The 24,342-nt window shown below is 52.0% G+C and overlaps 6 protein-coding genes across 6 annotated transcripts; 2 read left to right on the forward strand and 4 right to left on the reverse strand.

Moving 5' to 3' along the window:
- Positions 1-1,991: 1,991 nt before the first annotated feature.
- BDW74DRAFT_124624 (uncharacterized protein) lies at positions 1,992-2,783 on the reverse strand. Its single transcript, XM_073722124.1, has 2 exons — positions 2,277-2,783; positions 1,992-2,215 (listed from the first exon to the last, which is right to left on the reverse strand). Exons 1-2 carry the CDS (start codon positions 2,686-2,688, stop codon positions 2,124-2,126), a joined length of 504 nt encoding a protein of 167 aa, XP_073586185.1. The 5' UTR covers positions 2,689-2,783; the 3' UTR covers positions 1,992-2,123.
- A 1,471-nt stretch (positions 2,784-4,254) lies between these two features.
- On the forward strand, positions 4,255-10,516 carry BDW74DRAFT_166836 (uncharacterized protein; the record flags this gene model as incomplete). The annotated part of the gene is made up of 7 exons (XM_073726604.1): positions 4,255-4,530; positions 4,851-5,281; positions 5,474-5,687; positions 5,750-6,695; positions 6,773-7,868; positions 8,925-9,288; positions 9,347-10,516. 7 exons carry the CDS (start codon positions 4,255-4,257, stop codon positions 10,514-10,516), a joined length of 4,497 nt encoding a protein of 1,498 aa, XP_073586186.1.
- A 19-nt stretch (positions 10,517-10,535) lies between these two features.
- BDW74DRAFT_149214 (uncharacterized protein) lies at positions 10,536-12,967 on the reverse strand. Its single transcript, XM_073723860.1, has 10 exons — positions 12,845-12,967; positions 12,682-12,792; positions 12,528-12,631; positions 12,214-12,475; positions 12,127-12,157; positions 11,990-12,071; positions 11,897-11,934; positions 11,749-11,846; positions 11,303-11,694; positions 10,536-11,175 (listed from the first exon to the last, which is right to left on the reverse strand). Exons 2-10 carry the CDS (start codon positions 12,710-12,712, stop codon positions 10,801-10,803), a joined length of 1,413 nt encoding a protein of 470 aa, XP_073586187.1. The 5' UTR covers positions 12,713-12,792; positions 12,845-12,967; the 3' UTR covers positions 10,536-10,800.
- A 713-nt stretch (positions 12,968-13,680) lies between these two features.
- On the forward strand, positions 13,681-16,661 carry BDW74DRAFT_166837 (plasma-membrane proton-efflux P-type ATPase; the record flags this gene model as incomplete). Its single annotated transcript, XM_073726605.1, has 4 exons — positions 13,681-14,040; positions 14,101-14,331; positions 14,385-16,485; positions 16,540-16,661. The coding sequence occupies 4 exons, from the start codon at positions 13,681-13,683 to the stop codon at positions 16,659-16,661; spliced, it is 2,814 nt and encodes a 937-aa protein (XP_073586188.1).
- Positions 16,662-16,955: 294 nt separating this feature from the next.
- BDW74DRAFT_124696 (EF hand domain protein) lies at positions 16,956-21,804 on the reverse strand. The gene is made up of 6 exons (XM_073722125.1): positions 21,516-21,804; positions 21,249-21,403; positions 21,052-21,175; positions 20,776-20,964; positions 17,398-20,711; positions 16,956-17,340 (listed from the first exon to the last, which is right to left on the reverse strand). The coding sequence occupies exons 1-6, from the start codon at positions 21,526-21,528 to the stop codon at positions 17,311-17,313; spliced, it is 3,825 nt and encodes a 1,274-aa protein (XP_073586189.1). The 5' UTR covers positions 21,529-21,804; the 3' UTR covers positions 16,956-17,310.
- A 491-nt stretch (positions 21,805-22,295) lies between these two features.
- On the reverse strand, positions 22,296-24,040 carry BDW74DRAFT_166841 (tubulin alpha chain; the record flags this gene model as incomplete). Its single annotated transcript, XM_073726606.1, has 6 exons — positions 22,296-22,521; positions 22,578-23,532; positions 23,598-23,673; positions 23,782-23,808; positions 23,914-23,954; positions 24,016-24,040. 6 exons carry the CDS (start codon positions 24,038-24,040, stop codon positions 22,296-22,298), a joined length of 1,350 nt encoding a protein of 449 aa, XP_073586190.1.
- Between the last annotated feature and the right edge of the window lie 302 nt (positions 24,041-24,342).

Genomic DNA, 24,342 nt, shown 5'->3' on the forward strand with positions numbered 1-24,342 from the left:
GCGCAACGAGGTATAGATGTTGCAGTCATTGTACACTGCATGATGTACGTCACATCACCTGTATGTAGGATATCCAGCACTGCGCAGAGGCAGCTGATACTCACTGCAGGTAGGATCGTTAGACGGCCGTCGTGGCATCGACGCCTCACTTGCACACGCGTCTTGCAGAAGCTTTCACAGCATGATGCCCGATGAGTAGGAGGATTTGGATTGGGGGAGAGCTTTCATGTCTTGTCGCCGTTGGTCGCTTCTCCATACTTTACACGACTTATCTGCATCTTTTTGGTTGTGGGGCGTGCTGCATGCTCCATGCAATCCGGTGTGGATGGAACTCGAATCCTCGGGGATTATGACAGCGGGTATTATGACAGGTAGGGATTCCGAGGCGAGATGTAGAGCGTGAGGTACTGCAAAATACAGCCTCGAGCCATGGCCATATTACTCGAGCTTGCGCATCACATATATGGCAGGTCATGATAAGCAAGAAGAGCCATCTCGAGCTCCGCAGCACTTCGTCAACAGGGGACTATGGGCAGCAAGGAGTGACCGAGAATCTGCGCGGCTGTTTTCACCGTTCATCTCGAGTGTGCGTTCTGAAACTGCCAGTTGTCAAACGCAATGCATCTTTGGATGCTAGGACAATATAGAAGCGTTGCAGTGCGGGAAGGCCAGACCTCTCCAAGGACAAGGAAAGTCGAAAGAGGGCTAGACTGATACCCACTCTGCATGCGCAATCTGGAGCTGCTAGAGCTAGTAGTACTGGGAGAGAACCTTAGAATATTAATGTCAGTGCGATCCCGAATGCATGGAAGCCGCCCTGCTACCCGTGGCAATGGTCGCCCTCTGACCGCAACTTAGGGTCCCTTCAATTCGTGCCTAATTTCGTACCCTACTCGCATTAGGGCAGGTTGTGGTCTTTGCTGATAGATATGAGTAACTGAGTGATTGGACAACGTAACCGAGATGGCAACGGAATTCTTTCATGAAGCATGTGGACAAGGCACATAAGAGTGTGTAAGCGGTCAGGCGCATGTGTCTAGGGCTAACTTTTTTTTAAAGGTCTGGGGTTGGAGGAGTCGCACTGGGGTACTTAAGCTGCCGAGCGCCGACCTGTCAGGCAGCTCGCGTACCATCGGCAAGCCTACTACCAGTAGTCTAGGTGATCGAGTCTCCATCCACTTTAACCTGTAGCAAGCCGCCCTCCAAGTGGATCAATTAAGGTTGGCTGGCGGGTAAAGCCTCCGGGCTCCAGAATAGAATGCTTGAGACAACAGACGGTTGTTGTTTGCAGGTCGATGAGGAATCTCTTTGTCCCTTGAGGTGCCAGCCCTTTGGAAACGGGGTCCATAATTCCATTTGTTAAGAAGCTGATTTCTCGATTGGAAGAGACGTACTCCGGAGGTAGGGGGCCCTACTAGTGCTATCTCACCGCAGCGGTCGACGGCAAGGTATCCCAGCATAATTGAGGATGATCATCGTGAAGCCGGCTCGAGGGTAAAATTAGGAGAGAAGTGGCTTTCACTGATTGGGCTGCTGAATCTCGACTCTGGCCTCGTGTCTAATTTGTACCTTGTACGGGGTAGACGGTCTCAAGTGCTGAATGTAGGAGCTTTCCGAGCTGGCCGACGGAGATTATCTACCGGTATGTATGCCAATGACGGGGCCTGGAAAGAGCGAGCTTCTCTAACTTCTTTGTTCAGCTGCGCCGCTGCGGGTAACTGCTTCCCGTGTCATCGAGTCCTTTGTATACTGATGCTTCGAGGCTTCGAGGTGAAAATGATGTATGTCCGAGGAGCATCGTTATATCGTCATCGGCTTTTAGCCCGACTTGTTATCAGCGCATAGGTACCTACCGCACGCCTATCGATAACAGCGATAAGTTCCTGTCCACGTCCACGGTCCGACGAGTTCACGAGTCTTTCAAGCATACAGCAATATTTCCTCCGACATTCAGCACAAGAATTACAGCCTGCATATTTCTCTGGACAAACTGAAAGAGGTTATAGTACGATAATCACTAGCCAGAGCAGTCTCGCCTCACAGTTGCGATTGTACACCGCTTCTCCCTCGCCGCGCCAATCAGCAGCTCACATTGGTCAAGCTGGTCTTCATCTCCAATGGCTTCAGACTAAGTGGCAAGCCATTGCATCAGTTTGTGATGAGACAATCGTCTGTGCCCGTTCAACCATTCTTGCTCCGATGAGAAGCGCCGACACTATTTCCAGCTCAGACCTGAATTCCATCAACGAAATGTTCGATGCTTCTAATGCACTCACTTCCTTCAGTGTCTGCATTCTGCAAAGGACCAGTCCAGATTCCGGACGACGATGAGGTTCGGTTCCCCTCAGCGGACCCATGTTTCTCGCGAACCTTTGGATTTTGCGCGTGGCAATCCGTAGCAGCTGAATTTGTGGTACGCCGTCCGATGTTTGGTTGGCCCCGATCTTCATCCCAGTAAGCAGGCCCAGGCACTCCGCGCGCCCCTTTCCATTGTCTTTGTGTAAGGTGATGGAAAGACTTGCATCCTCCTGACCCAGGCCTTCCATACGTAGTTACATCGGATCCGCCATCACATCTTCTCCTTGAGTTGGGCTCTGGGGTCCACTCGCTGCAGAAGCACTTGCAGCGGCCACGCTCTGGACCGCCACAGCACCCAGCAGGTCCAGGAACAGTCCTTTCTGTCCGCATCAGGGACTATCATCGGTTTGGCGAGAACAGCATCCAAAAAAAATCAAGCAACAACAAATCCCAGCCTTACTAAAATATCTAACGTCTCGTCGCAGCAGAAAGAAGAGAGCTCGGAGATCTACTCCATGATCCCTGTCTAGACCTGAAGGACACCCTATCCCCAATAAAGCAATGCATTAGCACGAAGCTCCTAGTCACCACTAGCAGCGCTTAGCCGAATCACAATCGACCGTTCAGGGCGATTCTTTTCTTGATCCATCGAAAGCGAATGATCGACTGGAGGGTTGGCAAAGGCAAGACAGCTCATCAGCCTGGGCTCAGAAACAGACCCCTCCAGCAGAGACAGCGTTCCCAACGCACTGATCACGATCTCTAGCTGGATCATCGTTTGTCGGGGCACGGAGCATTGGTAGCGACAGGGGTATCTCTCCGCGACAGCTGTTGCAGTGTTGTCATTCGAGAAGGACCAAGAGCACGTCGATGCCGAGTACGGAGTAATCTCGCCGAGCCATCTCTCATCTACTGTCTAGGTTACTGGCGATCATGCATGAGCAGATAGACCATTGTATACAGCACGTCCATAACTTAGCGACTAGCAAGATCACTATCAATACTGACTAGAACGCTGTGACCAAGGTACTTTCTAGCCATCACCCAAGGATCCGATTAGCAAATCCACAGGTTACGGAGTAAAATAAGGGGAGTCCACCAAAAAAGAAGAAAAGAAAAAGAAAAGAACAACGATAAGGTAAGAGAAAGAACGCTTTGGCCGTAGTTGTCCCTATGCTCAGGGCGAGCACTGCCTAAATGAGCGCAAACCGAGTCACTCTGGCGCTCCCCGCTTGGTTTCCCAGCCGCCCGCCCACTTCATTCCTTTTCCCCTCTCACCCTCCCTCCTCGTCTCTGCTCTCCCTCCCCTCTTTTGGAGCCCATGCCACTTGTATAACAGTTATTTTTTCCTTTCCTATCTGTCCTGTCCGCCATATTATTCCCTTTATACTTCCATTCGTTTATCGCTATACCTGTTTCCGCGCTCTCAACACGGGAGAGCGCGTCCCGGCCAGAGTCCACGCGGTTTAGACACCGTCAGCGAGATCTCCGCATTTTCAAGAGCACTGCCAAAGTGCGTGAAGGGCTCTCGAGTTCGCTTCCAGACAGTCCTTACTTGCGTGTCCAGACAACCGGCGGCTATCCAAAGTCTCTTCCCGTCCCTAAAACTCAAACTATCGAGGCGTTCATTGTGGGTGAGTCGCTGTTCTATTCCGAGCTTCGCTTCGCCAGATCACCCCTCCGCCCCTCTCGACTTGACTCCTTACATGAGTCGCTGATAGAGAGGGCACACCGCCAACAATCACACACTCGCTGCTGGCTTTGATTCCTGTACTTTAATCTCGAGCTCCCAATGTGCATGCAAACGTCGCCCTGTTCCAACATTCCTTCTCTTTCTCCCCGACGCTTCGCTTCTTCCATCGTTCGTAACATACCATGACATAGCTGACCGCTGCCTCCCCTCGGCCTGAGTGTATAGTCCTGTGATAAATCTTGTCCCCTACGCGGCTGCCCATCATGGCCTTTAAGAACGGACTAAGTGAACGTCTCGATGAGCTTCGATTTCCTTCTCCCCGCTCGCCCCAGTCGTCGGAGGCGCCCTTCCCTGGCTACTCGTCGCTTTCCCCGGGCCATTCGAGTTTCGTTTCAGCCTTCCCGCGGCCCTCAAGCGACGTTCGTTCAAATCTCCAACGTCGTTTCACAACAGATGCCAGCAAGCTCTCCTCTTGGAGCTACATGAACAATGTCGGACCCGCTCCACAGATGCCCGATGCGCTAGATCTGCTCTCCTCGGTAAGCTCAGCGCCCCAGGTCCCTTAAACGCCCCATACTCCGCACTATCCCCCAAAGTGCACCGCGGCATTTCTCGCTTGCGGGGTATTGTTGAGGCTATTGTTCTGCAGTCTATTGTCATGAATAAGCCCCCACAGCTTGCTCCACTTTATGGTCACATTATCCTCTGTTTACTGAGGCTTTCTATTGTTGTTTCTCCCCTCTATTGTTTCATGTTGACCTGTTGCCCTTGGAATCACATCTTTCTCACCTCTTTGTCATCACTTTTCCTTGTCCTATAGTCCCTCATCCTGCTTGAACAATCACTCATTGATCTCCAGTTTGAGAAGAAGCGGCAACACATCGAGTACATGCGTGAGCAGAAGCGAAGATTTGAAGAAGACATGAAGCTGCTTGACTTGCAACATGAAAGGGAGCAGTTGGAGATGAACCAGCTAGCCAAGGACCTTGCCATAGCTGGCATCTCCGGACCGGTCAGCGAGCCCACGACTCCCCCAGAGTATCGAGAGAACCCATTTTCAGGAGCCTTCTCTCGCCCGACTCGCTTTTCAACCTCTAGTGTCACCTCATCTCCGGGTTTCTTCAATGTCTTTGCTTCCTCAGTCGCTAGTCCTCCGAGTCATTTAAATCGCGACTCAGCTCAGACGCCAACGAACCGTTTCGCAGTCCATTCTGTCCCAGGATCTCGTAGGAATTCAGAAAAGGAGGATTTCAGCAACGAAGCCGCATCCCCCTTCCGTCCAGGGCCCTCGTAAGTGCATATTCCACAATTGTCCCATTGATGAGGGGTTTATCTATTGTCCCTCTTTCAATGACATTCATCTTTGATTCACCTCAGGTCACACCTTTTCCCCAACGAAACCTATGTTACCCCGTTCTATTCACTCTCAACATCTCACAAAGCAGTGATCAACCTGTGTTGCTGACTTTTGGTCTTTATTAGCGTTCATCGTTACTCCATGCCCACTTCTGGATTCAATAACTCCTCTGCTCTTGAGACCTTCAACACGGCCAAGTATCTTCTCCACAACGACGATGACCGGTCAACCCTGAAGGACGAAGACAGGATTCCCACTCCCGACATCAAGAGCTATCTCAAGTTGACTGAACCAGACGATAAGTTTCCTACTCTATCTCGCAGAGACGGATCGAGCTTGGTAAGTTGTGATGACGACTCTGTATTGCATACTGCAGACTCGATCGCTAACTATCTACCTAGCTCTCTGCAAATTCGGACGCTTTGGATCTCGCTAACTCCAAAACGCCTAACCCCGAATCTTGGAATACTCATAGCCGCCACCGTTCTTCACACCAGAGCATGCCTCAGAACGCCTTGAGCATGTATCGCCTGGGCCATATCGGCGGTTCTGCGGACGAATCCCACACCTCTACCGCAAATACCTCCAGACACGCTTCGAGACACTCTCTGGAAGCCAACGTGCTCTACTCACCTGAAGGCAACCATGAGTCTAGTGCTCCTACTGCATCGGGTCGACCTGTTCCTCTGCAGTCTTCCTACTCTACCAATGACCTCCCGACCGTCAAGGGTGATGGCTTTAATCCTGCAATTACCCCTCCCAAGACGCACGCCGAGCAATTCCACAAGCACAACGCCAGTCTGGGTAGGATCCCTGCCGGCGCTGTCACTCCTCGGCAGCAAAAAGATTCCCCCGAACGTGAGGAAGCAAAGGTGTTTTTGCCTAGGTCTCAGCCTACTGCATTGCAGCCTAGCGCTCCTCCTTTCGGTCCCCAACTTGGCGTGTCGACCTCTGGTCATGCAACATTGCCGCAGGCATCACTGAGCAGCTACCATGCTGGGTACTATTACGGTGTGCCGCCATTTATGCCTACGCCCGTGCCGGTCAATGCACAGTACAATTCCCCGCCCTCGTTCGCGCCAAACCAGTATTACGGAAATCCCGCCTATCGTCTTGCTGACAGTCAGACTAAGCCTGTGGGATCGCGCAGGAACGCAGACGGGGACTCGACTCAGCTTTCTCGTTTTCCTAACAATCCCATCGAGGATTATCGCGGCGAGATCTATGGCCTGTGCAAGGACCAGCATGGCTGTAGGTACTTACAGCGAAAGCTGGAGGAGCGCAATGCGGACCATCTTCAGATGATCTTCGAGGAAACGCATCGCTACGTTGTTGAACTCATGACGGGTTTGTCTTCCCTTAATCTAACGAACGCACAAGTCCATGCAACGAATCCGGTTTGACTAACTCTTTGCCACCTATAGATCCATTCGGCAACTACTTGTGCCAAAAGCTGCTCGAGTTTTCCAACGATGAGCAACGTACAGCTTTAATCAACAACGCTGCTCCGCAGCTCGTAAAGATCGCACTCAATCAGCATGGTACCAGGGCTCTCCAAAAGATGATCGAGTCCATCTCGACAACCGAGCAAACACAAACAGTGATTCATGCGCTGAAGGATCATGTTGTGGAGCTAGTCCAGGACCTGAATGGCAATCATGTCATTCAAAAGTGTCTGAATCATCTCACGGCGGAACAGTCACAGTTCATCTACGACGCAGTCGGCGCCCAATGTGTGAAGGTCGGCACTCATCGCCATGGGTGCTGCGTTCTCCAGCGCTGCATAGACCACGCGTCAGGCGATCAGCGCGCGGGCTTGATTGAGCAGATAACCAAGAATGCCTTCGATCTTGTTATCGATCCTTTCGGAAACTACGTTGTTCAATATATCCTGGATCTCTCTGAAGCGCACTTTACCGATCCGCTCTGCCACGCATTTATTGGGCGAATTCCTGCCTTATCGAGGCAGAAGTTCAGTTCCAATGTCATAGAGAAATGTCTACGAACAGCTGAGCCAGGAGTGCGCCGGCACATGATTGACGAAATGCTATCTGGTGGCGAACTGGAAAGACTGCTTCGCGATGGTTACGCAAACTACGTTGTCCAGACTGCCATAGACTTTGCTGATCCCGAGACTCGCAACCGCATTGTTAAAGCTGTCGAGCCGATCCTTCCTTCTATTCGCAACACCCCGCACGGACGCCGCATTGCGAGCAAGATAGCCGCAGATAACTCCGGTAGGAGCAGCGCTGCGACTAGTGGCCAAGCAACACCGAACGAAATGAATTCGGTCCAACTTCCGCCAGGCCCATTGCAGGCATCCCACAAACCGTCCTCTATGTATCAACATTCCTCTTATTCTGTTTCGGGCGCGCCATTTGGCAACCAGAGCTTCGTCCCGACAGCTGGGGCCGGGTCTAAATCGAACAAACTGTCAGGTGTTGGCGAGAACGCCTCTGGTGTCTACAACGCCCCCGGGTTCCAGCAGACCAATGGCAATCTCGGCGCCCAGGCACAATTGTACACTTCGTACTACCACTGATCCGTTCGTCTCGGCGCCCACGGTTGACTGGTTCACTGCCCGCTGAACTGTACTCATACCATCATGATGCTACGATCTTTGACGACTTAACGGCTACCCCTTGACACGCTGTCAATGCATTGGGGTTTGATACCATACCAAGACCTTTTTTATCTTTTATGCACTCACGTTGCATCTTCTGGTCCTTTTCTTGACGGATACCACGCCTATTCTGTCTTGTATTTCCACGAAACTTTTGAATGCTTTCGTTTACGTCCGATGACGATGACACTTGTGCCGCTTCGCATGCTTTTGTTTTTGCTGATTTTAGTTTTCTCCGCGTCAACGGCTTGTTGGCTTTTGCGGAGAACGAGAACCGGCCTTGTGAGATCTCGCTGATATCCAAGGGCCATCTCTGCCTCGCCTTTCCACATCTTTCTCTATGCGTATTGGGATGAATTGTCTATCGTTTTCGATACCATTGCTCCCCGTTTTGGCACCAGAACATGCGGTAGAATAGATGTATCCATACCCTCAGACAGCCAGCCAAGTTATCTTCTGTCTTGCTCCGTCTCTTTTGTGCTGCGTCTATTTGATTTTTGCTTTCATTTATGTACCATCTAGCCTTAGCAGTAGAATTTACTCACTACATCAACATCTAATTCAATTCCGAAGGATCAAGTCGTAGCGACAGCGAAGTAGTGACCTCGAGTTCGCTCTCACCTTGATCTACCTACCTTGGGGTCGTTATCGACACGTGACCCCAGGCATGTTTGTCGGTTCTGCGCGTGCGCTTCGATCAAACACTTACAAGCCTTCTATAGCAACATTACATTCCAGTCGCGTACACTCTATACGGATCTCGAAGCCCATGCGGATCTGACCCGATGCTATCCATCGAGGTTTCCAAGTCCCTGAGCCCGCAATGGCCTTGTCGAGAAGTTCAGTCGCGGCAGCTCGCAAGCCTACTTGCAGTGAGAAGCCCCGAGGATCCCTACGGTACCAGGAGAGCAGTCAAACTTACAGACTATTCTTACTTAGCCCGGAATCTCTAGCCCATCTACGGTTGTTGTCCACGGAATATCCGCCACCTGCAAGTCAACCATCGTTACCAACGTCCTTGCGCTCCTCGGAGTACCGCACGCCATTGTTCGGAGCCCCGAATGCATTACAGGCCGGCATTTGTTGACAAAGATATTATGGGCTGCTTTGAATGCGCTGGGGCGCAAGGATGAATGGGAGCGCTTTGGGAAAGGAAGATGCGAGCACGTTAGCTCCCTTGCAGTGCTGCTGGGCGAATGCCTCGCTTCGAACCCGGGGACACCGGTCGAGAAGTTCGTTTTGGTTCTGGATGGTATTGACAGACAGCGAGAAGCGCCGCCTACGCTGCTGTCTGCGTTGGCAAGGCTGGGAGAAGTGGTACGTTGAGAGTTGACACTACTTGTGGCAGAGACACTAACCGTTCATCACTCCGCAGATTCCATCCCTCTCCGTCGTTTTGATCCTCAGCGCGACGCCTCGTCCGCTCTTCCTACAGGCCACAGGTGTTCCGCATATTAGCTTCTCGCCGTATACTCGAGAGCAAGCAACCACTATCATCCTGAACGCCGGGGCGCCGGCTGTGTTCGGTTTACCGGTAGAAACGTCATCGCAATTATACCCCTACTTCGTCTCCGCTGTCTACGACTCCCTCGTTGGCCCAACAGCAAGCTCAATAACGGCGTTTAAGTCTATTTGTGAGAAGCTGTGGCCGCAATTCGTGTCCCCGATCACCAGCGGCGAAACTCCGCCCGGCGGCAACGAGGACTGGGATTTTTCCCGACTTCTCGTCAAAAACCGTTCCTTGTTCAGGCGCCAGGGCGAAGCCGCTCTTGTCCATCGCATTGTCACGGAAGATGCACCTCTTACTACCGCGAATGGATCACTCGCCAAGCCATCATCGTTATTATCCGCCGTCTCCGCGCCTTCTCCCCTTCCTAGTCTACCCTACTTCGCTACTCTCGTCCTCACCTCCGCATATTTAGCCTCTCACACTCCGCAAAGATTGGACACAATCTTCTTCTCAAAATTCTCCTCCTCATCCTTGTCCGCACGAAACAAACGCGCTCACCACCGACGCCGCCTAAAGGTTCTCTCCCAAGCGCAAGCGGCAGAAGACAAGGAAGCGCAAGCGCCGGCAAAGCGCCGAAGAGGACTCGGCAAGCGTACGAAGACCCGTATCACCAAATCCATTCTTGAAAATGCCTTTGCTACCACCTCCGCAACGACCTCCGCCGCGGGCGGTGGCCCTGGTATCACGGGCCCGTCCACAATCCTCACTGCTCGTCCTTTCCCCCTAGAACGACTAATCGCGATATATCACGCTATTGACCCCAATCCGCCTGCGAACCCGCTGCGGCTTACCGCTATTGCAGACTCAATCTACTCTGAACTCGCCACGCTACGCCGCCTACGACTAGTTGTTCCAGCGGCTGGACGTGCAAGCGGTAGTCGCCTGGGACTGGGTTCGGCAGGTGTGAACAGCGGGAATACTTCAGCGGACGTGGGAGAGAAATGGTGCGTAAACGTTTCGGGCGACTGGATTGGGGAGATGGCGAAGGGGATCGGAGTGGAGGTAGGGGAGTGGTTGGCTGGTGGGCTTGATTGAGACTTTCATTGGCGGAGTATTTGTTACGAATTTGTTTCCATTTTATTATTTGATGTAAAAATACCATGCATATCTGGCGTTAGAAATGAGCAGGTACTGGCAGAATACCTGCGGGCAAGGCTTGCTTGAATACCAATACAATCACCAAACCAACAATGTGAGACCATCCTTATATATTTCATAAGCCACGACCATAATCCATTAAGCGCTGTATCATTTGTGGTTCGTGGGCTGTAATCCAATCCACGAGCCGACCATCAAGCCCGTTCGCTATCAGATTGATCTCACCAAATCCACTCGTCGACTGTCGCCTCCGAACAAACCAGCAAGCTAGGCGTCTGCGGACCATGCATCGACTGATCCCCGGACTCAAAACAGACAGATCGAATGGCGTCCCGGTATCGGTAGCGCGTTAGCGGGGAGACGACCTGATCTCCCGTGCGGAGGGAGTAGAGCTGCACGGTGCGGTCGTGGTCGTGGTCGGTAGGAGAGGCGCTAACAAGAAGCCCCAGTTCGGGACTGATGTCGAAGTCCGGGATCGTTTCAGAAAAGTTGGTTGAGAAGGTGAGGTAGGGGCGGGTGGAGGTGTGGTTTTGTTTGTTGGGGTTGGGGCTTCGTTGCAGGTTGTTTGCGGAGTAGCGGATGTCGTACATTTGGAGCTGTGGCGGGATTCTTATTAGCTTAGGTAAAGTGGACTGTGGCAGTGGCAGTGGCAGTGTAGACGCAGAGGATGGGGAGATGGGAGGATGGGGTATAAGATGGTGAACTAGAAGAGTATATGCATACCGAGTTTATACCGGCAACAACGATCCGATACGGATCGAGTTTTCGGATCTTCGTTACTGCGTGAGGGTGCTGAAGTCTAGCTGCGCTTCCGCCTGAGCGGACATCGTGAAGGAAGACAGTGGAGTCCTTGAGGCCGGCTGCGATTACGTCCGAAGAGAGCCATTCGACGGCTGTAATGAGTGCGTGAGAGGAATCCGTGCGGCGTTTCTTGGGATTCTCCGATGTCTTGTCGCTAGGAAAAGGCTTCTTGGAAAGCGTCCAGTAGCTTCCCATGCCTTCAAGAGTGTAGAGACCGTCGGATGTGCCGACTGCAAAGCGAGGAATGTCGCCTGTTGGGGACGGGGCAGAGCACCAGAGGGAGGAGGCGGTGTGGATGCGGATAGGATGAGAGACTGTCCGTATATTAGTAGGTTTGAGTGTTGTTAGTGAGGGGGATTATTGCGCACAGAATGGCGGCCATCGATAGTCCCCGCCTGCATCGGGATCAGGGAGCATTCGGGGCGCGAGGAAAGAGTCGCCGTTCGGGCCACTGTCCATTGTCGCTCTACTCTTATTAGTCGCGCTGAGCGGACGATTGAATGGACCAATCCTCACAGAAGGTACCCAGTCTGGCTCAGGGAGAGTGACGAAAGCTGCGTAGCTGCATCAGCACCTCGAAGGGCCAGTTCATCCGACAAGCCGACGTACCCTGTATGGTTCTTTGAAGAGCAGACGCTCCATAGTTCTGTTATATGCCCATGTGTCCTGATCACAGTCCGGGAAGCAAACGCTGATGCAGGGCCGCTGTCAATGTCTTGTCCTCGCACAGGCAAGGCTCAACTTACGACACTGACGACTCACCACCACGATGTCCGCCTGCAGGTATGGTCAGCTTAGTTGAGTACGACAAAGAATGCAAGCGCTTTGCTCACTGGCAATCAAGATTCCGGAACGCGGATTGCGCACAACATGCTTAATCGTATATTGATCCGGCCAGGGTTCGAACTGGTGTAACTGTTTTCGTCGTAATTGGCTAGCATATGCCAAACCTCTCTGTTCATGACCGACCAGCCTGGATACAGGGAGCATTCCAACTTCCCTATGGGCCTGAAGGAGAGGATGTTGCAGGCATGCTGCTCTCTTGATCTTCTCCTTCTCGTACCGCTGAACCAGGCGAGCTTTGCGTTGGCGTTTCTAGCAGGAGGTCAGCACGAAAAACAAGGTCAAAGGACAAGTATATGCCAACCTCCTGGTCAGCACGTTTCCGTTTGACAGCGTCTTGGGAGTACTGCGATCCTGGCGCAGATTTGTGGTTTGCCTGGATTGCAAAGTACTTCTTCTTCTCAGGATCTATACGCGAGTCAGCTATATTTCAAGAGATAAAGTCTTCGGTGCCTTACCGTAGTAGAAACCTGGAATTTCTCGGTTCATATTTGACAAGAGAAGCGTGTCACTGCTCTGTAATAGATATAACACTAAGACGGATATGGAGCACGAGTTGCCCGCAATAACTGGCTTGGCTGTCAGAGCAGCATTGGTGGCTAGGGTTCGGAGCATACATACTGAATGAATATGTCTCCGGTCCGCAGGCTACACAACATGTCTGCTCCTAGAGGAATACAGTCGAGAGGAATGGCTCGACAGCTAACATGCTCCTAGTTGATACACCAAATTACTTTTGATGAAATGGCTTTGAAAGGTTGTCTTTGAGATTGAAACTCTGCGTTTTCTTCCCGTGACGTCGAGACCGGATTATGTCAGCGCCTCCTACATTCTGGTTGGCCAGTCGCCCAAGCTGCCTTCTGCAGAGTTTCTGTACAGGTTCTTCTCGCTGCTTCGTCTATCCGAGGCATTTACACAAATACCGGCTTATATCCGTTGGTATCGCCAGAAACACGGCTTTATGGGGCAGACCTGGATATTTGAGAAGAAATGCTGGACTAAGTCGGCTGGGGTGATTGGAATAGAGATGCAATACATCCGCTCCGCAAATATATACAGAAGCAGTTACACATTCCTGGTCTTTACACATATTGACCCAACTGAGGTCATAGTTGACTTGTTATGACAATACCGAGATGGTGAGTCCAGCATAGGGGTTAGGGAAGCGTCGATGGACGACCCTCCGGCTGCTTTGCCCTTCCTTCTCTAATTCCCAACTCTTTCTATGACGATTCTGGAGTTGGGACCCTTGCGTGTCTCGCCCGGTCTATCAGTGGTTATGTTGCGTTTATTATCCAGCCTCAAGCACTTCACTTACCTTCTACCGTTACCTTGAGGCGGAGTATATCTTCAACGCCTACATCTTTACCTCTACAGCCCAGCCGATGGATGCTCCAGGCGTCAACTCGACCAACCCTTTCAGGGCTCCTCAGCCCGCCGTTGTGCGAACTGACGATATGGACACCACTGAAGCGAAGACCATCCTTTTAGCCTCGGAAAAGAGCCCTTCAATGACCTGCACCGATGCGGATGCGGATGCGGATGCCGACGAAGATGTAGAGCAGGATATCGACAGTCTCATTGACGAGCTTGAGATTCTGGATGGGTGTCCTCATAGAAAGAGTCTGGATCCCGGGGAGCAGACATCTGTTCCAACGGAGGCGGAGTTTGACACCGACATCAAGGTTGGTCTTACTGCAGTCGAAGCCACGCAGCGCTGCAAGAAGTACGGTCCCAACCAGCTGAAAGAGGAAAAGGAGAACTTGCTCAAAAAGTTCTTATTCTTCTTTGTTGGCCCGGTTCAGTTCGTGATGGAGGTTAGTTTCAAGAGCGATTCTACCCCGGCTTCCACAATTTCTGAGACTAATCGGCTATAGGCCGCTGCAATCCTAGCAATCGGACTACGAGACTGGGTCGATTTCGGTGTCATCTGTGCTCTACTTCTTCTCAACGCCACTGTCGGCTTCGTCCAGGAATACCAAGCAGGGTCGATAGTGGACGAGCTCAAGAAGTCCTTGGCTCTCAAAGCTATCGTGGTCCGCGACGGTCGAATAAACGAAATAGACGCCACCGAAGTTGTACCGGGTGATGTTCTGAAGATCGATGAGGTAATATTTATTTTGTGATATTCTTGAAAGCCCTAAAAGCTAACTCCTAGCAGGGCACGATTGTTTCCGCCGATGGCCGCGTTCGGACAAACACTTTGCTGCAGATCGATCAATCCTCAGTGACCGGAGAATCCTTAGCCGTCAACAAATGCAAGGGTGAAGTCTGTTACGCCTCATCTGTGGTTAAGCGTGGCCACGCATACCTCGTCGTCACGGCCACTGGAGATAAAACGTTTATGGGGACAACAGCGGCGCTGGTAAAGTCTGCATCGGCAAACTCCGGCCACTTCACAGAGGTACTCGACAATATCGGCGCTACGCTTCTTGTGCTGGTGGTGCTTACCTTGATTGTTGTCTGGGTGTCGTCTTTCTACCGTTCGAATCAGATCATCGTTATCCTCGAATTCACGCTGGCCATCACAATGATTGGGGTACCCGTTGGTCTTCCTGCCGTTGTTACTACTACTATGGCTGTAGGTGCTGCCTATCTCGCTAAAAGACAAGCGATTGTACAGAGACTTTCCGCGATAGAATCTTTGGCGGGAGTAGAGGTTCTCTGCTCTGACAAGACCGGAACTCTAACAAAGAACAAACTAACATTGTCTGACCCTTACACGGTGACTGGTGTTGACCCCAATGACCTCATGTTGACTGCTTGCTTAGCCGCTTCAAGAAAGTTGAAGGGTATGGATGCTATCGACAGGGCGTTTATCAAAGCACTCCCCAACTACCCGCGTGCCAAAGAAGCTCTTTCACAATACAAAGTTCGCGGGTTTCGCCCCTTCGATCCAGTTTCCAAGAAGGTCACAGCTGTGGTGGTGTCCCCAGAAGGCAAGGAGATTACCTGCGTCAAGGGAGCGCCTTTGTGGGTTCTCAAGGCCGTCTCCGAGGATCAGCAGATACCAAGCGACGTCGAGGAAGAGTATACCGCCAAAATGAGCGAGTTTGCTACACGTGGGTTTCGTTCCCTTGGAGTTGCTCGGAAACCTGCGGACGGGGAATGGGAAATCCTTGGGATAGTGCCTTGCTCTGACCCGCCACGCGACGACACCGCAGCGACTATAAGTGAAGCAAAAACGCTCGGACTATCAATCAAAATGCTTACCGGAGATGCTGTACCGATCGCCCGAGAAACTTCACGTGAATTAGGGCTGGGAACAAACGTCTATAATTCTGACAAACTCGGCCTTGGTGGTGGCGGTGACATGACCGGCTCTGAGCTCTACAACTTTGTTGAAGCAGCGGATGGGTTTGCGGAGGTTTGGCCTCAGCATAAGTATAACGTTGTGGACATCCTACAGCAACGAGGGTACTTGGTGGCTATGACAGGAGATGGCGTCAATGACGCGCCGTCGCTCAAAAAGGCAGACACCGGCATCGCTGTGGAAGGCGCTTCAGACGCTGCCAGGTCTGCCGCTGACATTGTTTTCCTCGCCCCTGGTCTATCAGCAATTATCGACGCTCTAAAGACCTCTCGTCAAATCTTCCATCGCATGCATGCATATGTGATATATCGAATTGCGTTGTCTCTGCATCTTGAGATATTTCTCAGCCTATGGATTGCCACAATGAATGAAAGCCTGAACTTGCAGTTGGTGGTGTTCATCGCAATATTTGCAGATATTGCAACTCTGGCAATCGCTTACGACAATGCACCGTACTCCAAGGACCCTGTGAAATGGAATCTTCCAAAACTGTGGGGTCTGTCCGTCATACTGGGTATCGTCCTGGCCGCAGGAACGTGGATTGCGCTGACAACCATGTTGAATGCGGGAGAACATGCAGGGATCGTGCAGAACTATGGCAAACGCGACGAAGTCCTCTTCCTCGAGATATCCCTCACCGAGAACTGGTTGATCTTTATTACCAGAGCCAATGGCCCCTTCTGGTCCTCTTTGCCTTCGTGGCAGCTAGCAGCGGCAGTCTTCGTTGTGGATTTAGTCGCAAGCTTCTTCTGCTACTTCGGCTGGTTTGTTGGCGGACAAACATCAATCGTCGCTATCATCCGTATCTGGGTATTTTCATTCGGTGTGTTCTGCGTTATGGGGGGTGTCTACTTCCTGCTGCAGCGGTCCCAAGCCTTCGACGATATCATGCACTGCAAATTTTTCCGGAAAAAGAAATCAGTGTCTCAACAAGTTCTTGATGATCTCGGTAAAAGTCTCCAATTAGCCTTTCAGTTTCGATCCGAGCTAACCATGATAGCAGTCGTTGCTTTGCAGCGGCGGGCATTGCAGCACGACTTGTATTCGTGGACAGCTGAAAAGGAGGACCTTGCACAGAAGGCCGATAAACTTGATAAACCACGTGGAGAACGTGCGCAGTGTTGAGGATGGGCAAGAAACATGTATGGCGTATTCTATTGTTATGCGTCCCGTACCTTGAGGCTTCTTGAAACTGGGTGGTAAGAATACTGGCATTTGGCAGTCAGGGTACTAGAATATAGAATATCCGCACCGTGACGCCCTAGTCAAATCAGCTCACAATCTTAATGGCCATCATTCTACGCTTCTCTTGCAATTGGGGTTTATCTCTTACAGAGCAACTAAAACTTGTACAATTTGAGCTACGTCTTCTCGATAAGAACTACGCCCTCTTCCACACCCCGCGGGCAAGTAGTTATACGAATTAGTTTGATTATTATAACTAACGGCCGGATACTCCGGCGTTCTCGCGGTCTCGTAGCCCGATCCTAGATTACACGTGGTAGCAATACAAGTAGGGTAAGTTTATAGGAAGTATCGACCGCTATGAATCGGTATCAGCGACAAGGGGGTTGGAGGCATGGATGTACATGACACTTTGCGAACTGGAAGAGAAAACAAGATACAGTAGGAACGTAGAGTGTCAAGTGATGGCAAGGCTAAAATGTAAAGGAGAGGGACAAAAGGGAAATGGGGTAGAGAATGGAAGGATTAGACTATGTGCATTGATGTATAAGGCGGGTTGGGTTGTTGGGTTGGTGGTGACGGGTAGGAATTATGCTTTGGACGTGAGATGGTCGATGGCCTATTGTAGTATGAGATCAGCGCGGGGCCTTGGAAATCGATAGGAAGAGTCACATACCTTGTCGATATTGTAGTCGAACTGTTCCAGCGCGGCAAGAGAGGCATCTCTAGGGAAGCCCATACCCGTCAAGCGCTGGAGGTTTGGGTCATCTTGTGTCTCATTTTGAAGGGCCCAACCCGGCTGTTTTGGGTCGGGGGAAGATGCTGTAGGCGCCGCTCCGTTTGTTGCCTCGGCACCAGGTGATTTTATGTTATCTAATGGAGCGAAAAGCGCATCCCAGTCATGGTCTTCTGGTTTGGCGGCGGGATTGGCAGCGCCAGAAGACGTGGAAGCAGGGGCGCTTTGATCGAAGCTGAAGAAATCGGAGTCCGGGTTTCCAGGTGCACTAGCGGGAGGAGCAGCCTTTTGCTGCTGAGCAGCTGCGGAGTCAAATGAGAAATTGAAATCCATGTTGGGCTTGCCCTCAGATCGCGGAAAATCGTCGTCATCATCATCATCGTCTGCCTCCTTAGCAGGGGCGAGGTTCAGGCCGGAGAAGGCAGCTTCAAAATCTGGAGCCTTGCTTCCGCTTTGAGCTTGTGCAGGCGGAGTTGTCTCAGTGCCGTCATGTTGAGCCTCTCCGCCTACAATTGGCGCTCCAGTCGTTGTCTCTACGGAATGAGGAGCGTCTGGGGCTTGAGTTGGATCACCCCTTTCTGGTAGCAATCCACCGAACTCTGGCGGCATATTGCCTGGAGCATGCTTCTCGGCTTCCACATCATACTTAGGAGGACTAGGTTGTGACTCGACAGGAGGAGGAGGCCCAGTCGGAGTACTGGCAGCTCCCGGAGTTGGGAAAGCGGCAAGTTGCGAGGGCTCAATTTGTTCGGAGTTCGAGGCTGCATGGTTCTGAGGGAAAGCAGGCGCGAAGTTATCATCGAAACCCAACTGTGCTTCGCTATCAGTGCTGTCGTCATCATCGTCATCATCATCAATCTCGTGGATAGGAGGGAATTCGGACTCTGGAGCACCGTTGGTGCTAGCCGCGTTCGGTCCCTTCATGGCAGCGAAGGCCTCTTCAAAATCATTGTTTTGTTGAGACTTGGATCGCTGATGAGCTGGCCCGCCAAACAATTCGTCAAAGCTAGGGTCCTTTGCATCAGCCGGTCTGTCCTCACTCCCTGGGGATGTGGTAGGCCCGGAAGGAGTTTCGAAAGCACCAGGGATCGCTGGGAATCGTTCCTTTGAATCCTCCGTCTCATCGAAAGGAGATGTTGAGGTAGGATAAGCCTCACTGACACCAGCTTGTGAAGGAGTGCCAACACTGGATGCATCCTGAGTGCCAAACCGACTAGCTGGTGGAGAAACCTTAGTGGAAGTGGTGTCGGAGAGCGTTCCAGTTAAAGGAAGAGCATTCGGCGTCATTTGCCTGGATAGAGCCGGCGCGGGTGGCTCTGAGCCGAACGCACCAGCAGAGGACGGTGGTGGGGACATTGAAGGAGTTGGAACCCCAGAGCCGGATGGAGACCTTACTGAGTCTGCTCGAGAGTCGGCGCGGAACGAGGTTGGGGGAGGGGGGGTTACAGCCGTTGCTGGAACAGCACCAAACGATGGACCAAAGAGACTATCAAAGGTGCGCTGTTGATCGTTCGAAATCGGAGGCGAAGTTATGTTGTTGCTCTCACTCGAGCCAGTCACTGTGCGTTTAAAGAAGGGATTAGTATGCTGGCTAGCCGTAGAGGTAGCCGGGCTTGCAACAGCGGGAGGGTTGCTGACAGGGGACGCAACCCTCTCGGGCTCTGCTGGCTGCTCCTTGGACAGGTCATCAATCTCTCCTTGAATCTTATCCCGTTCTCCCTCTACGGTAGCCAATTGCTTCTTGTTGATCGCCGCTAGACCCTTCTGTTGACGTGCTTCTGAACGAATTTTCTCTAGAGCAGGCTTCAGCTGAGCGACTGTTGCATTGGCTTCCCGAATCTTCTCCTTCAAGCTTGCATTCTCCTGCTGGTCGGCCGCGAGGGCAGCAGATACCTTGTTGTACTGGTTTTGTAAATCCTGTCGGCTACCTTCAATTAAAGCATACTCTGACTGAAGCTTGGTCGTCTCCGCTTTTGAGGTTTTCAGGCGTTCTTCCAAGGTTTTGAAATGCTTTACCTCTTGTTCGTACATTGCCCGAGCCTGCGCAAGACGAGATTCGAAGTCACGTTTCTGCTGGGAAGTTTGTGACAGTTCTTGCTCAGTAGCACTTCGCTTCGTCTGAACGTTCTGCATCTCATTCGCGAGGGAGCCAATCTGATTGGATAAATTCGCAAGCTCGGTAGTCTCCTGGGTCAACTTGTTAGACTCTTCGGGATCGTTATCTCCAAGAAGGTCATCCGCCGGTTGAGGTGTTCTAGACATTGAGGGAACGGACGATGCACCAGTCGCCTGTGGTTGCAAACTTTGACCGAAGGTTGACGTGGGAATAAAAGGCTTGAATGAGTTTGCGGTAGCCGGTGGGGACGTTCGGTGGAGTGGTGAGCTCGGTGTTGCAAAAGGAGAGTTTGAGTTGCCCGTTGACTGTGGAACTTGAGCAGGAGCAGGAGCAGGCGCTGGGGCTGCAGGTCCGGTTGCGAATGGATCAAGACCGAAGAGGTCATCCGCAGCTGTCTGCACCGGGACAGGAGGGTGAGACGGTGCTGCAGCCGGAGCAGGGACTGGAGCAGAAACCGGCGCCGCGTGCGTAGAGCTCGCTCGACGCATACTCGGCGGAATCAGCGCGGGGGGTAAAATCTGGGGCAAAGGTCCCTTGTTCGTGAACTGCTGGCGAATCAAATACATGGCAACGGCAAATTCATCCCTCGTCAATTGGCCATCAGCATCAATATCCGCGAGATCCCAAATCTGAGCCAAGGTCTCCTCAGGCAGCTGTGCTTTGGTAAAGAACCCTACAGCTTGGTCGCCGCTAATAACCCCAGATTTCGTCGTGTCGACAGTGTTAAAGTAGTTGTCAAACTGGAGTTTCTCCTGTGGGGAAACCAGCCAGTCACCACCCGTGGACTGCGCAGAGAGAGGAGACCCAAATTGTTGCCTGCTGAGCGGACTCTGAGTCCTCTGGGGACCTGTGAACTGCTTCGGAATTGCGGGAACCGGAGGAACATCGAGTCCAGGCCGTGGTCCACTGAAGGAAGGTCGACCACCTCGTCGAGCAGCTGCTTCGTATAGGCCAGGCGGCAGCACTTGGGGGATTCCTCTCATCACGCCAGATTTATACGATGATAACAAGTGCATCGCGATAACGAACTCCGTCGCATCCAGTACTCCCCGTTGCTTAGTATCAGCCAGGGTCCATATCCGGCCGAGAATCTCATTTGGAAGCCTTGCACGTTCGAAGATCTGTTTCGCAGTCTCACCTACCACAGAGTTCCACGGGTCAATGCTATTCGAGACACACCATTTGCGCTGACGTTTGCTTACCAGATATAGTTCCACTTCTAGCGACGTCCGACTTCTCAAACAACGAAACAAACTTGTTGATATCTTCAGGGTTCAAAGACGGAACCCGGATGGGACCAGAGGCTGGCTGTGGACTGCTTGCGCCGGCATCATGCGGAGACGGGATAGCGGCATCAATGGGAATGCCATCGAACTTGGGTAACGGGCCAGCTGCAGTTGGTTAGCACCACACATATATGCGGGATCGCTTCTCATATAGCCCAAAAGACAAATCTCCCAGGAACTAAACCCACTTACGTTGTAATGCCAATTCATCCGTAGGTGCGCGACCAGCCTGAGCGTGTCCAATCAATCGCATCACGATGCCAAACCCGGAGGGGGTCAAAAGCCCCCTATTCTCCCTGTCCGCAATTTGCCATATCTAATACCGGCAAGACGAATTGCATAGTTAGACGAGCGCGTGTGATACTGAGGAAGCTTGAATCTCGACATACCAATCCGAGTGTTTCCGGGGCAAGCTTGGTCTTCTCGAAGAACGGGACGGCGATCTCGCCTGTAATGACACCGAGGTTTGTCGTATCGGCGACTTGGAAAAGCTGGTAGAAGACTCGCTTCTCTTCAGGAGTCAGGTTCAGACTCGGTTGGCGCGCTGTCAAAGAAGCAAACATCCGTCAGTTCCGTTTGCCGTCATACCCCATCCGGTCCCCTGAGAGGTGACCGGCTCCCCGCAATTGAGGCGGGTTATGGTTGTCGAAACTCACAATTGTCAGCCATTATGATAGCTCACAAGGAGCAGGTTCCTTCTTGGGATCCAACGTTATATGCGGAATGGTTGTATGAAGCGGGCCGTCACGGATGTCACTAGACGGGCATATATATGGGCGGACCAGGCGACAGCTGTCTTGGGTTACGGAAGCTATGGGGTACGGAGTTCGTAAGAGGGAAGGCACTTAGTCAAGCCCACACTGAGCAAAAGGTGGAAGAGCCAGGGTAGAAGCTCTTAAGGGGTAAAAGAGTAGGTAGAGAGATTATTATTAGAATCGGGTCTTGGAGTAGCAGGCGCCTGGGCTTGGTTCGGGTTCAGGGTGATGTCTTTCGAGGGGGCCGCGTTAGCTGGGCGGTCAGTGCCATCCTCGACCTCCTGTTCCTGGGGGCCAGTATGCAGTCTAAACCCCAACAATGGCGCTACGAACTGTTTGATCTGCTCGAAGCTATGTAATTTGCTCAATGTTATTATGATTGTTCTCGTATTCTCAATGACCAGAGCAATTTTCTGGTTAATTCCCACCATTACTGCCCCCAAATGTATGAGCAGCTTACATGCAGGCGCGAGCATTTCCACTACCACATTGCATACTCCGTATCAAGCCAGATTAAATAGTCAACGAGAGGTAAATTTTCGCTGTTTCGGGAATATTAAAAATATATCAACAGAAAAGCCACAATAATCTGTACTAAGCCAAGTTCTCCTATTTGCATGCAGCCAGCGTATCATCTAGGCTACCCTGGCTCCCAACAGAATCGTTAAAGAAGCTTTACACCTAGTACTCAACCTCCTCACCCTCCTCCTCCAGGGAGTCGCTGGCAACTTCCTCGTAGTCGCGCTCAAGGGCGGCAAGATCCTCACGAGCCTCAGAGAATTCACCTTCCTCCATACCCTCACCAACGTACCAGTGAACGAAGGCACGCTTGGAGTACATGAGGTCGAACTTGTGGTCGAGAGCGGACCAGGCCTCGGAGATGGCGGTGGTGTTGGACAGCATGCAACTATTCCTATATTAGCTTCTGACTCTCCGTCCTCAAAGGGATAAATGGAAACATACACAGCACGGTTGACCTTGGCGAGGTCTCCGTTGGGGACCTGTTGAGGGGGCTGGTAGCAGATACCAATCTTGAAACCAGTAGGGCACCAGTCGACGAACTGGATGGTACGCTTGGTCTTGAGTGTAGCGACGGCGGCGTGGGTCTCCTTGGGGACGACATCACCACGGTACAGCAGACAGGTGGCCATGTACTTGCCGTTGCGGGGGTCACACTTGACCATCTGGTTGTTGGGCTCGAAGCAAGACATGGTGATGTCTTGAACGGAGTTGGCTTCGTGGGAGGCCTTGTCGGCGGAGATGACGGGGGAGTAGGCCACCAGAGGGAAGTGAATACGGGGGTAGGGGACAAGGTTGGTCTGGAACTCGTTCAGATCAACGTTGAGGGAACCATCGAAACGCAGAGAAGCGGTGATGGAAGAGACGACCTGAGCGATCAGACGGTTGAGGTTCTCGTAGCTGGGGCGCTCGATACCGAGGTTGCGGCGGCAGATGTCGTAGATAGCCTCGTTGTCGACCATGAAGCTGCAGTCGGAGTGCTCAAGGGTGGTGTGGGTGGTGAGGATGGAGTTGTAGGGCTCGACAACGGAGGTAGCATTCTGGGGGGCGGGGTAGACGCAGAACTCGAGCTTAGACTTCTTGCCGTAGTCGACAGAGAGACGCTCCATCAGAAGAGCACCGAAACCGGAACCGGTACCACCACCGAAGGAGTGGAAGACGAGGAAACCCTGGAGACCAGAGCAAGAGTCTGCCATGCGGCGGACCTTGTCCAGGACCTGGTCGATCATCTCCTTACCAACGGTGTAGTGACCACGAGCATAGTTGTTTGAGGCATCCTCCTTGCCAGTGATCAGGTTCTCGGGGTGGAAAAGGCTGCGGTAGGTGCCAGTGCGGACCTCGTCGACAACGTTGGGCTCAAGATCGGCGTAGATGGTACGGGGAACGTATTTTCCTTGGCCTGAAATCAAGACGCGTGTCAGAAGAGCACGATTGTAGTCAAAGTCGCGTGTTATTGATGCGTACCAGTCTCGGAGAAGAAGGTGCTGAATCCGTGGTCAGGGTCTTCCTGCTTGCGTTCCTCGGTCAAGTATCCATCGGGCTAAACAGTCAGTCAGTCAACACCACGCATTGCCAAACTATCACAATGGGCAATCAAAAGAGCAGAGAAAGGCATTGAGTCTTGATCTCAACCCCAATATTCACATACCTGGATGCCGTGCTCAAGGCAGTAGAGCTAAACACCAAGAAAAGTCAGCACTCTCCAAATTTTCACGCCCCTATCGGCTGTCCATTTTTTCCACCCCCTTCTCATAAATTATCCAAGACGTGATTGATTTACCTCCCAGCAGGAATTGGCGATCTGACAACCGGCCTGGCCGACTAAAGAGCAAAGGCAAGTTAGTAGAGCAGACAAGCGAGGGGCACGGGTCACAAAACGCACCGTTCAAGCTAATAACTTCTCTCATTTTGTCTGTGTGGGTGGGTGAGGTTAGAAAGGTAAAGGGTGAGATGGAAAGGGTAGAGATTGGAGAACGAGAAGAAGAGCAGAAAACTAGGCCCAGCGGACGATCTGGAGTTCTGGACGGGCTTCAGGGGTTGGGTAAATAATAGGCGGGAACCACAAAAAGCGAGGAAGAGATATGGGGGGAACAACAGAGGGGGGCAACCGAGCCTGAACACGCTTGGAACCGGTGGGAGCGCCGCGAACTCACTATTGGCAACGGCGGGATTTAGCAGCAAAAGCAATTGCCTGGGATTTCGGGCGATC

Source organism: Aspergillus multicolor (genome assembly GCF_047715735.1).
Source record: "Aspergillus multicolor strain CBS 133.54 unplaced genomic scaffold BDW74scaffold_6, whole genome shotgun sequence".
Lineage (NCBI taxonomy): Eukaryota > Fungi > Ascomycota > Eurotiomycetes > Eurotiales > Aspergillaceae > Aspergillus > Aspergillus multicolor.